Source organism: Leopardus geoffroyi, chromosome B4, assembly GCF_018350155.1.
Source record: "Leopardus geoffroyi isolate Oge1 chromosome B4, O.geoffroyi_Oge1_pat1.0, whole genome shotgun sequence".
NCBI lineage: Eukaryota > Metazoa > Chordata > Mammalia > Carnivora > Felidae > Leopardus > Leopardus geoffroyi.
The window spans coordinates 78,183,752-78,196,829 of NC_059341.1; the positions used below are offsets into that span (position 1 = coordinate 78,183,752).

Here is a 13,078-nt window from a genome sequence, read left to right on the forward strand (position 1 = left end):
GACTGAGCAACCTAGGCGCTCCTCCCACCCTGATTTAGACCACAGGTGCTGCCCCAAGACCCCCACCAAAGCCCATGTAAGGAGTAACATAACATAGCATAACATAGCACCTAGAGGGTATTATGCTAAGTGAAATATGTCAAAGAGGGAAAGACAAATACCATATGATTTCACTTATATGTGGAATCTAAAAAGCAAAACAAACAAATGAACAATCTCTTAAATACAGAGACCAAACTGATGGTTACCTGAGTGGAGGTGTGAGGGAAGATGGGCAAAATAGGTAACGGGGATTAAGAGGTACAAACTTCCAGGTGGCTGGGTGAGTCAGTCCATTAAGCATCTGACTTCATCTCAGGTCATGATCTCATGGTTTCTGAGTTCAAGTCCTGCACTGGTGAGCTTGAGCCCTGCTTAGGGTGAGCCCCAATTCTCTCCCTCCCTCTCTCTCTGCCCCTCCCTCACTTGCGCCCTCTCTCGCTCTCTCTCTCTCTCTCTCAAAAAAAAAAAAAAGAAGTACAAACTTCCAATTTTAAAATAAATAAGTCATGGAAATGAAAAGGAAAGCATAGGGAATATAGTCAACAATACTGTAATAACATTTCATGGTGGCAAATGGGAACTCCATGTACCATGGGAAGTGTCCCATAATGTACAGAATTGTCAAATCACTATGTTGTACACCTGACTCTAATGTAACACTGTATGTCAACTATGATAATTAATTTTTAAAAAGCCTTGTGAATTTCTAAATTATTCTTGAGGATACAAAGTTTAGAATTTTTTAAATTTAGATGTAAGTGCCTCCTAGTTTTCTGTTATGAAAATGAATTTGATAGAAAATGATAAAATGAAGAAAAGACAGGTTGAGACTGATTACACCTACTTCTGTGAAGGAAAAGTGAAAAGTCCCTGTGGTGTTAGTTTAAGAAAAGGCCTGAAAACTCTAATCCTCACTACCTAAGTAGAGAATGTCTTCATGTTACAATGTCTTCAGCCAAAGCCACAGAAACACACCCAGTTCACAAAGTACAAACAGTACTCCTATTGTACAATGTGCTTAATACGCATCAGGGCTTCTGTATGTGTCTCTTTCTCACTCTGGCACGATGGCCATTGAGATACCAGTGTGGACTGTTTTTCATTTTACTGACTTTGTATACTGTAGTAATAATCTCAAAATTGGGATAATCTTGCTTAGTCTCCCAGAGAACCACAATTTCAACTCAACATCAAGTTTGCTGTTTCTCACTTGAGCTGGACTTCTGAGAATCTGTTTTACAGTTGAAAGAAAAACATGACATTGAAAACACTGAATGATAAAAAAAAAAAAAAAAAAAAAAAAAAAGAAGAAAAAAATGTTAAGCAGCAAGGAGGGAGTAAGAAATGGGGAGAAAGATAATGAAACTGGCTGCCTGGGTGTCAAAGATGATAACAGCTGGGAGAAATGTGGCCAGGCTGTCCAGAAGTACTGATCTTTCAAAAAATATATCACTCATCAACCAGAGACTTCAGAATTAGAAGGACCTGATACCTACTAGACAGAACACTTTCTCTGCTCATTGCTGAGGGTTAACCAGCTTTCAAACCTCTATGCTCACAAGTCAGGGTCCCTGAAGTCTTACCTCTAGAGACTGTAGCTGGGTCTTTGTTCCTCCCAATTCTCACACAGAGAGCTTCCTCTGATTACTTCCTAACCAGAAGTAAACAGCAGTGCATTTCCCTTTGGGGGAACCAACCTGGCCTCCCAGCCTGACGCATCTATCCTGCAACTCTACGCTCTGTGAACAATTTCAAACACCCCTTTATATTGAAGTAAGAAGGTCAGTATTAAATAAGCCTATACCCACTCATGCCTCAGAAAAAATGTTTTGCCCTCACACTTGCATGAGTCATTTTCCTCCGGCAAATGTGAAGAATGATTATTACTAGACTACATTCAATTCATTCATTCCAATGACACATTCTGGCCCCTCGGACGTAGCCTGGCCTTAACAATTTGAGTACATATTTTCCTCAACACGTCTTTTCTTAAAGTAAAGAAAAATTATATGTACAGACAAATAACACTTACTACAAGATTCTCCAGCTGCACACCTGCCTCCTTCTGCTCTTTGGAACTTGTTTAAAATTTTAATAATTAACTTGCAGCCTTCTCCTTTCATTACCTAGGGGTTTTAGCAGTCACTCGATTACTAGCGATTAATGGGACCAAAACAAAAATAACCCAAACAAGATCACCTACCAGCAATAAGCATAAAGACAAGACTAAGAACCCCAACTTCCCAATTCAAGGTTTTACCGGAAACTTTGGTCCTCACATTAAAAAATATAAGTGACTTCAGCCTTAAAATTAAAAGTGGAAGAGGAACTAGATGATAAGTATATTTTCTATCATTCCTGGCCAACTATTTTATATTCCATTCCCATTTTATTATAGTTTATAATACAAACAATGTTGTATGTTATCCATGATGTCCCTGATGATGTCTGAAGGGTCTTTCTTTGTGTCTCCAGGGGCCCCAAAATGTCAATTGTTAAATATCTGTTTGTTAAATTATCAAAAGAATGAATAGCATCTGATGAGACAAAAGGGGTCGAGCTTTTCCAAAGCCTTATATTCTGCACATTCAAATGCTCCCTGCCTTCTTTTCCAAAATATTTTATTCAGACCACAGAGACTCAGATGATAAGGATGACAACAACATTAGAGCAAAAGGCTTCCTTTTCTGCCTTAAACACTCAACTCTTTGAAGATGCCACTCCCTTTCCTCCTTACTCAAGCACAAGTAAAGAGGTTTTGAGAAGACACCGTCCTCTACCCTCACCAAACCCACATCCAACTTTCAACCCTACAGAAGTACTAAATTGTCTCATTCCAAAGCTAAATAACTGAACGTATACCATCCGTACTTCAGCCAAATGGGGACAGCATACTCTTTTTCACAAATTCGGAGTTTCTCATTTTGTGATTATGCTATGTGTGTAAAAAGCAGCTTTCATGGAAGGGGAGAATTGGAAGACAAAACAGTCTTTCATTAGTGCCTTCCAGATAACACCGTGAGAACTTAGGAGAGACTTTTAGGGGCACCTGGGTGGCCCTAAAATCAAGTGTCTGACTCTCGATTTCAGCTCAGGTCATGATCTCACAGTTCGTGAATTTGGGCCCTGCATCGGGCTCTGGAGGAGAGCCTGCTTGGGATTCTGTCTCCCTCTCTCTCTCTCTCTCTCTGTCCCTCCCCCCTCTCAAAATAAACAAATAAACATTAAAAAGAAATTAAAAAAAAAAAAGAGAGACTTTTAAGCTCATGGAAAGGGTATAAATCTGTCAGCAGACTGTATTTATGTACATGGGGAGGAGACAAGGAATAAAGACGCCTTTCACTCCACAGCACCCACCCAAAAGATGCTACTTTATGGATACTGTTCTCTAACCTCTAACCTTGACATCACTGAGTCAAAACTGAAGTAAAACTGCTTAGTAGTTGCTCTGTAGAGTAATCCAAGGAACCACTGCGGATTTCCTAACAGTAAAGTAAGATTAGATTCATACCAAGCTTCCCCATTCATTAACAAGAAGTGTTGCCAGGCTGCCCAGAAATTCCCCTCCGAAGTCCCACAGCCATCCCGGAAACATGAGAAACCAAGTATACTGCAATCATGGCCTTTTTGGTAGTGGATCCAAAATAAACCGTGCCTGGGCCAAGACTGTCAATGAAGTATTTTCCAATGAAAAACTAAACAGCCCAAAAAGTTCTGAGGCTTCGTTTACTCAACACAGCTATCACAGCCATACCTAGTATAGTGATAGTTTCCAACCTTATTTAATGATACAGTAAACGCCCAGTAGGAAGCCTCTAATCACCCGGAATTATACTATACCTTCAGGTCAACGTTAACACCAGGGATGGAAAACAAGGGCCTAAGGATTCATTCACAATAGGCTCACATGATTCTGAGCAAAGGGTAAGTTATAAGATCAGAATTCTTTAGACGGGAATCTTTAGAGGAAAGAAGGCACGTGTAAGTAATAAAAATTCCTACACGCCAAGAACTAAGCACTTCATCTGTATCAACTTATTTTATACTAACAACCCTGTAAGATTTATATTACCAATTCTCATTTTAAGTTCCTGGAGACAAATGAACCAGGAGGCTAAGCAACTTGCTCAAAGGTTTACACAGTCAAGAAGTGGTGCTAACTGGTGGGCCTTCGATTCACAGGAGTCACGGTCAACAGTATCCCCCGGTTTCACCGATATTCACTAAAATAATGGCCAGCAAAAGTTTCTGGAAGCCCATTTGCCCTTGCTTCTCCTTCCACAGAATTTCTGCTTTTGCCTTCCACTTTAAAGATATGCCGCGTTCCCTTAATTTCTCAGCACTCTTCTGAAAGCAACAGACAATATGAAAATATGCTCATTTTACACACAGGAAAACTCAAGCCCAGGTTCCTCAACTTCTTCCCTAACGATGCTCTTTGAAATCGTCTGGTACATGAGTGGGGGAATTGGGGCGCGGGGGAGGGGGGGGGAGTGGAAAGGAATCCAAAGACGGAATATCGCAGCTTTAAAAGCAGGGATACAAGAAACCGAACAGTCGGAGAGCATCCACCCCATTTCCATACCGTGTGCCCCCTATAAAAGTACCTGGAGCCAGGAAGCGGCACAAAGAGCCCTAAAACCAATCTACACGCGAGTACTCAGCGGCCTGCCCAGGCCCTTCACTCGAAGGCGCTCCATGGATGTCGGCTGCACTAAAGTGATCTTTATTGTTGAAGAGGAGCGGCGGGAGGCCCAGGGAACGGGCGCGGCCCCAGGGCTCCGCAGATAAGAAGGCGGCTGCGGGGACCTTGCCCTGTGCCCGTCGCCTCCTCCGCGGCGTGAAGCGGGTCAGCGCACCCTGCATCACGGGTTCCGGCGCAGCGGCAGGTCCAGACGGGGGTTCGGCCATTTCGCCTAGGCCGCGGCGGGGAAGGGACGAGGCCCCACAACCTCAGGCGTTCGCTCCCTGCCCCCACCCCCCGCCCCGCTCTCTGTCTTCCTTCGAATAAGGCGGCTCTGTCTGGCCCCCCGCGCCTCAGACCCTCCCTGCCCGCACCGCCCCTCGCCGTCCCGCATGGCGCCCCGCGTGCCCCATACTGGCCCCGGCGCCTGCTCCCTGGCCCACCCCCGCGCCCTCCCGGCCGGCCTGGGGAAACTGGTGCGGCCGCGTGACCCCTGACCTCGCCCGCCGGTGGCCTTACCGGTTCCGCAGCCACCAGACAGGATGCCCTCGCGCTGGCCGCTCCATATCCCGGGAGCTAGCGCCAAGCCGGCCAACCCCCTACACGCCCCGCGATTGGCCGATAGGACCGCAGTTGCACATTCCTATTGGCTGGACTCCTCGTATTCCCGGTAGCTGCCGGCGCGCGTGGCCAGCTGAGGGCGTCCCGAGGGTCCGCCCACCCCAGGGTCAGGCTGGAGGCGGGGCCACGACGGCCTGGGCTGGAGCTGTTTCTCGCCGAGCCATTGCGAGCGCGGGTCGTGCTCAACTGAGTGTGGATGTCGGGGCTCCGGCGGTCCTGCGCCCAGTCCCGGGTCCGATCAATTTCCTACCTCAGTTAGCCGCTGCCTCACATTAGATACTGGCAGTCAAACCCCTTTTTTTTCTGGAGACTTTGTTCAGCGAGGTACAGCTCCACTCCATAAAGTTTAGCCAACCTGGCAGGACCATATGCTATCGTCCCCAGAGCCACACCATAGTATCTGCTGCTTCACCGAAAGCAACCCACACCCGGGAGGAATCGCGAGACATCAGCTAGTACAGCCAGTTCCACCGCATCAGATGCCCCACTCCCAAGCCTCGGTAATGAATTGTTTTCCTCCATCCTACCCGGCTGGTTCACTTCTTCCCCCAAGCTTTATCTCTGCCTACCTAAAAGCGATCCCGCCCCAGCCCCAACCTCACAACGCCAGCCTTTCCCTGAAGATGATAGCCAGACCAGTGGTGCTTTAGAGGGAAGAAAAATTGTCTGACGAGCCACCCTCATTTTCTGCAATGCCCTTTAGAGCTTCCAGAAACATTCTTAGACACCCCCCTACAGCTTACGTTGAAGATAACCAGGCTTATCTAACCAAATTGTAGGCCTAGAGAGGAAAAGAAGCATAAACCCCTCCAACTTCTTTCTCCACGTAAAAAAACTGCTAGGAGAAAATTTTATTAGATAGTAAAAAGAGTCCAAGAGAGGAGGAAGGAGAATGAACTGCAAAAAGAAAACTCCAAATCAAGTACAAAGTAAAAATCTCAGGGACAAAAAAAAACTGGGCTGAGTATCCTCAGTTACTCTGGTACAGGCTGGTTTCCATACAGAACTTCCCCTAGAGAGAAAAAGAAAATGCACAAATTAGTTCTGAGAATCTCTCTCCAACACCTCTGGGTAGTTTTCAGAAAGGCTTGATGAAGTCCTTCCAGACCAGAACCTTTCCTGTGGGAACTTCTGCTGCAACTAGAAAGTAACATGGCTGGAGCCATTCATGTCCCCCTAACGGGTCTGCTCAGCTAAGCAACCTCTTTGGGCTTCCGCATGGTTGCTGGCTACTTACTGAGCTCACAGTGTGGAGCTTCATCCTTCTTAGGTTGCTTCTTCATTGTGCAGGCTGGATTTGACTTTTCCGAGTGTCGGCTCCTGCCTGTATATATGCAGACAAGTGCGCCTCCCTTGGTTAGATAAGGGCACTTGGGCCGCTCTGGGCAACACCACGTTGGTAAAGACACTGCCGGGAATTTCAAGAGGCAAACCACACCCTTCAAAGCATAATCAAATTTCATCTTTGACCTGCCATGAAAAGGGAAGCATCATATATCTGCCACTCCCGGGTATTAATGAACAATTAATTGAGTTTGAAAACGTGTATTCTAAGATTTCGTCTTTGATCCACGGGGCAGGAGCTGGAGGCCAATCTGTGAGTGGCAGTGGATGAAAGGGGTGGAGTCAAAGGAATTGCTTTCCTTCAGGATGCCACTCCCCTTGCTGTGAAGCTAGTTAGGGCACTTGTACCACGGCAGCATGTGCACAAGGACTCTGCTCCCATAAGGTGTTAGCTGAAACCAATTAACCCCAAGCCTGACAGTCCACTAGTATTTTCCATAGGTACGTGCAGCACTGATGCAATTACGAGGAGTCTCACGGTGTGGGTAAAAGCACCGCCCAGTCTGTCCCTTGGGATCTGAGGGACCCGCTGGCTCAGGCTGGTCAATCAGTGATCCACAGGCTGACAACAAAGACATGCAAACCCAGGACTGGGGCATCTGCTGGAAAAGAAAAAGAAAAAACAAAAACGAAAACCTGAGACTGTAAAAAAATCCAGAGCAAGCCCAGAATTTCTCAATCTGGGAGAAGGAGAATTGAAAGAATGAGGAAATCATGCCTCTGGCAAATAGTTTAGTAGGCCAGCTGGAGGCAGAGGTGGAAAGGACACATGGGGGCGGGGCCAGTAAGAAGAGTGAAGTGGGATACTGGGAGGAAGAAGTTGCTGCCTTCAGAAACTTTTCTCATAGTTTTAAAGAAAATCTGCTTAATACCACAAAAACATATGCAAATAAGTGCGACAGAAAGAAATGTCTTAGAATGGAAAAGAAAGAAAAGAGTAATGGATTCATATTGGTCAAAGTAGGCTTCTAGCAGGTGGCTCTGCTTCCTATTCAGAACAACCGTAGGGTCAGAAGATCTACAAATCTCTTTCCCGGATCCCAGATGAAGATCTCTTTGTTCCAGGGCACGCACAAATACTAAAAGTCGTATCATTACAATGTGCCCTGCTCCTTGTCCTTGTGCTACCTCAGACAAGTTCCCCAATGCAGAGCTGCCTTAGATTGAGTGGGGCACCGATTTGTCCCCCTTCCCAGGAAAATACGTACACACGAAATCATCCCTGAACTAAAATGTTGGAGGAAGAAGCCCTATTTTGGTTTAGGAGTTCCAAAAACAGGAATGGATTTTACAGTGAGACTCTACCATAGCTCCTGTTTCGTTTACTCAACAGTTCCCCTGGTATAAACACTCCACTCATGCCTTCCAGGTCCGCGATTCTCACTGACATTAATTGCATTCTTATTATGTATCCGTATCAGACACCACATATAACATGTCACAAACATGAGCTAGGCTTTGAACACAGATCTGTTCTTGAAGAACCAGTGCTCAACTACCATACCATTCTGCCTCTGTTGTGTACACCTAAAACAATTCCCTTTCATTCAACTCCAGCTCAAAAAACGATCTCTTGTAAATTCCCTGAATATCCCACATTACCACAGTAGCCAACTCGTTTCTGGGTAGATGTTAATATGTGTTTGTGTCGCGCATGCCCTTTATCGAAATAGGAGACTTTTCCTTCCATGCTTTACCTTTGACCCACCCTCCAAGTATTCTTTTTCATGCTTTTGTTTTCCCTGAAACAGCTGCTAGGAATTAACTCCTCCCACCCTTCCCCTTCCTTACCTGGAAAGCTCGTTATTATCATTTAAGCTTCCCTTAAAATATCCCCCTCCGTGATGCATTCCCTGCCTCCTCCAGGCTGCATTAGCCCTCTATTCTGTCTTTGACCCAAGCAATTTTTGCTCTACTCTAGCACTGGCTCATTCTGTATATACCTATTGAGAATCTACTGTGTGCCAGGCATAGATGGGGTGGTACAGATATAAACACAAATAAGATAAGCACAGCCTCTTACAGGGTTATTGTTTTGGCGCATCCCTTCTCCCACTAACTTGTTAGCTTCTCAATACGGGTGATTATCTTATCTTTGTACACCTGCTAACAAAGGCCAGCTATATGGGAGGTGTTTCATACACGGATTAGCCCACTTTTTAATATGTTATGGCTGACATATTGCCTGACAAGGCAATACAGAATAATAATTAGGATATGTTTATATTAATGTATCTATTTCCCAAGTTGAGTCTTACTACCCTAAAAACATTCCTCCCTCGAATCTGCTAGCCTTGTAAGGCTATTGCTGTGATAAATGTTAGAATGCACAGACAGGATCCCCCTTGAGAATAAAGGACTTATGACCCCAGCTGTTGAAGTGGGCACACTGCTGGCAGATGGCCCTCAGCTGTCACGTCATGCCTCTTTCTTAGGCAGCCCACACGGAATGACTGATTTATGTAGGAGTGTAAAGATTCATCCCTCTCACCCCAACCAGGAACAGCTCTGAAAGTCAGCTGAGCCTTCGTCCTACCTCACAGCCCGACTTCTCCTTCTGTGCAGATTTGCCTCCCTTACCTTCGTGGTGATCTCAAGAGCACTTCCTAATAAACCTAGTGCTTCCAACACAGAGTTGGCTTCCCTTCTTACTTCCTCTTCTTGTAAAACCCAAAATCAAGGTCTCTGAAAAAGTGACCAGCACTTACTCTGCTTCCTGAACACTCCTTTATTTTTCCACCCTTTGTGATCTACCCCGGTAATTACTTTCTTGTTAGCTAAATAACATCATCATTGGCCATCTATGGTCAGAACCCACAAACTCTTGAGCTCTTGCCACATTCGAAATGTCATACCACTCCTCTTCCTTCCAACTCTCTTTCTTCGGATTCCATCATACTGTGCTCTCTGGGCAGTTCTATTTGGATCGCACTTCCTCTACTTTCTTCATTGGCTACTTTTCTTCTTCTTCCTACTCCTTAAATGTTGGCATTCCTTAGGTTCAACCCTTGGTGCTCTAATTCTACACAATCCCTACAACTTCAGTGTAACAATACCGGGACCCACCCAGCATTAGAGACACTATGGGACAGCTTGGAATAATGGAAAGAGCAACCTCTTAAGAGTAACACGGACCTGGATTTGAGGTCTAGCCAGCTGGGAAACCATGGGTACACTCTTAAATCTTTGTGTTGATATGGTATGATAAGTGGGTATGATACTAACCTCTGAAGGATATTCTCTCTATCGTTTGTTCCCCAAATGCACCAATGTTCTTTCTTGCCTCCCCACCTTTTCACATGCTGTGCTCCTGCTGGAACATTCTTGCTCTACACATCTTTCAGCTGGGCCTGTTCCTACTCACCACTGAGGTCTCACTTTAAATGCTTCTTCCTCCAAAAGCCTTCCACGAGCCCAAGTGTCTGAGTAAGGCATGTTTTCTATGTAGTCCTATGATATACTATACTGTATTCTTCCCTTTCCCATAACACTGAATTGCTTTTGTGGTTTGTATTTCTCCTTGAGAGCCAGAACTTTATCATGTTCACTGGTGTGTCCTTGGGGAGGAGTCCCAGGCTGTGATAGCATCCCTTCACAGCCATGGCACCATTTCACCGTCTTGACAATGATTCCCAAAGGCCATTACTCTCTGTACCCTCTTTCCCTGAGCTACACCTGCCTCTTGGACTTTCTCCTCGCATGTCCAGCTAGAAAGTCAGCATTACTATATCCCCAACTATCCTCCTTTCTCTTCAAACCAGGTTGTTCTTACAATTTTCTTATATTCCCAGTTTCTAGGACTTGAAAACTGAAGGTTATCATGGATTCCTCATCTTCCCTTACATAAAATAATGGTAATTATGTAGCCTACCTGCGCAAGGTCAGTTGTCCCCTTCTATTTCAACTGCTACCTTCCTGCTTAGGCCCCCATAGCTCTGACCTCCACAGCCTCAATTTCCTCCTGATCAATCTATTTCTCTTCCCCACTTGGAAACTTCCTATAGCCTACAGAGTAAAGAAGGAAAGAGGAGATCACATCAACTGAGTGCCACTTCATGCCACGTGGAGGATATTTTACACACATTATCACATTAAATACAGAATAGACTTTTCATCTGGCATTCAAGATCCCCCACACCATGGTTCCAGCCCTCCTTCCACCTCATCTTCCACCTCTCCACCATGCGAACCCTTCCTTCCAGTTGAATTTCCTGTTTTCTTTCCCCAACACACCCTGGGTTTGCCTGACCCTATGCTTTTGGCTCCTTTTGTTACCTCCACTCACAGTTCTAGTCTCCATTTTTTTAATGCTTTTTATCAAAATTTGTTTTTAAGTTTGTTTATTTGGGGGAGGGAGAGCACGAGAAGGGGAGGGGCAGAGAGAGGGAGAGGGAAAGAAAGAATCCAAGGAGGCTCCAAGCTGCCAACACAGAGCCTGATGCAGGGCTCGATCCCACAAACCGTGAGATCGTGACCTGAGTCAACATCAAGAGTTGAACATTCAACCAACTGAGTCACCCACGTGTCCCTCTAGTATCCATTTTTCAAGGCTCAACTCAAATACCACCTGCTCCCTTAAAGCCTTTCCTGATTCTCACGGGATATGACTTCTGCTGCTCCAGAATCTTTGTGAGGGCTTTTTTTTTTTTTTTTTTTTTTTTTGGCTCAAATTTTTCCTTTTATTAATTATTTGAGCTTATTCTCTAATTTTTGCCAGTAGAGTATGAGCTTCATAAAGATAGCTGTACATACATTATTTTTTTATTGTCCACTGCACCTAGTAATATACTTAGCACATCCTTTAGCACTCAATAAACATTTGTGATCTTGAACTTTAGCTTGGATTTGACTTTACATATACGTGACCTGTAAAAGTGTTTTTCAAAGTGAGTCTCAATCCATCTTACTGAATGATGAAGTCAATTTAGTGGGTCACAATCCGAATTTTTAAAAAATGAAATAGGTTGGGGCACCTAGGTGGCTCAGTCGGTTGAGTGTCTGACTTTGGCTCAGGTCATGATCTTACGGTTTGTGAGTTCAAGCCCCGCGTCAGGCTCTGTGCTGACAGCTCAGAGCCTGGAGCCTGCTTCGGAGTCTGTGTCTCCCTCTCTGTCTGTCCCCCCCGCCCCCCACCTCAAGAATAAGTAAACATTAAAAAAAATTTTTTTAATGAAATAGGAAATATCAAAGAATGTTATAAGTACTAAGGTAGGTATTGCTTTGTAAAACTTTAATGATGTGTGTGTGGCTTCTTACCATAGCAGTCAAAAAAAGGTGGAAAAGCACCACTTTAATACATATGCATTATTTCAGTCAGCTGATTACAAGCTCCTTGATGACAGAAAGCAGATCTGACCAACTCTAACCTTACGATCAGTGAGAGCCAACCCCCTACTCCTGAACCTCACTCATTCCAGAAAGCTGCCCTAGGAATTAAAAGAGGGACTCAAGGCAGACAGCAAGGTCCTATTAAGTGAGCTTCTCCTCTGTTAAGAGAGACAAAAAATAAATAAATTCATGAAGAAATTCTACAAATACTTAAGAAAGCAGATGGAAAACTATAGACCAGGCCTTGGATTTAGCACCAGAAGACCCACATTAGAGTTCTCGCTCTGCTGTTCACTGTGTGATGCTGAATGAATTGCTTGATTTCTTGAGCTTCAGTTTTAACCAATTAAAAGAACAACATATACCCCGCCTCACATAACTGTATTAAAATTAAATTTTACATACACACGAGATTACTTTGTAAACTATAAAAATGTTCAAAAGTTTTAGATAAAAACCTGCATGTGGGGGCGCCTGGGTGGCGCAGTCGGTTAAGCGACCGACTTCAGCCAGGTCACGATCTCGCGGTCCGTGAGTTCGAGCCCCGCATCGGGCTCTGGGCTGATGGCTCAGAGCCTGGAGCCTGTTTCTGATTCTGTGTCTCCCTCTCTCTCTGCCCCTCCCCCGTTCATGCTCTGTCTCTCTCTGTCCCAAAAATAAATAAACGTTGAAAAAAAAAATTAAAAAAAAAAAAAAAAAAACCTGCATGTGTCATTCAGTAAAAAAGTGAAAACTGATGGGGCAAAAATTATACAGCTAAATGGGCACGAGGTGTGATTTTCATTTTGTTTTTTGATGGTCAGTGACACCCAGAAACCCATTCAGACTGGTGTGCTCAAAGGGAACTGAATCATTCACATAAGTGGGAAATCCAATGGCACATCTAGCTTGAAGCAGGGCTGGATCTGAGGACTCAGATAATATTGCCAAGCTACTGTCCACCTGTCTTTATCTAACTCTCTCTCTCTCTCTCTCTAGACTCTGTATCCATCCTAGAATGATTTTATTCTCAAGCAAGTTCTCCTTGCATGGGGGAACAATGGCCACCATCTGCTCTGG

The 13,078-nt window shown here is 44.7% G+C and overlaps 1 protein-coding gene across 8 annotated transcripts in view; it reads right to left on the minus strand.

Moving 5' to 3' along the window:
- The window catches only part of SLC11A2 (solute carrier family 11 member 2), a 52,616-nt gene that overhangs the window by 27,055 nt on the left and 12,483 nt on the right, over positions 1-13,078 (minus strand). For 5 of the 8 annotated variants that reach the window (XM_045465144.1, XM_045465143.1, XM_045465141.1 and 2 more), the window contains exons 4-5: positions 10,563-10,696; positions 6,585-7,293 (exon numbers count right to left, since the gene is read on the minus strand). In XM_045465144.1, the coding sequence (XP_045321100.1) occupies positions 6,585-6,810 (226 nt within the window). In that variant the 5' untranslated portion in view covers positions 6,811-7,293; positions 10,563-10,696. Of the gene's footprint in view, positions 1-4,649; positions 4,761-5,245; positions 5,369-6,584; positions 7,294-10,562; positions 10,697-13,078 lie in introns of those variants that run through there. The other 3 variants (XM_045465142.1, XM_045465146.1, XM_045465147.1) reach the window with 3 other exon arrangements.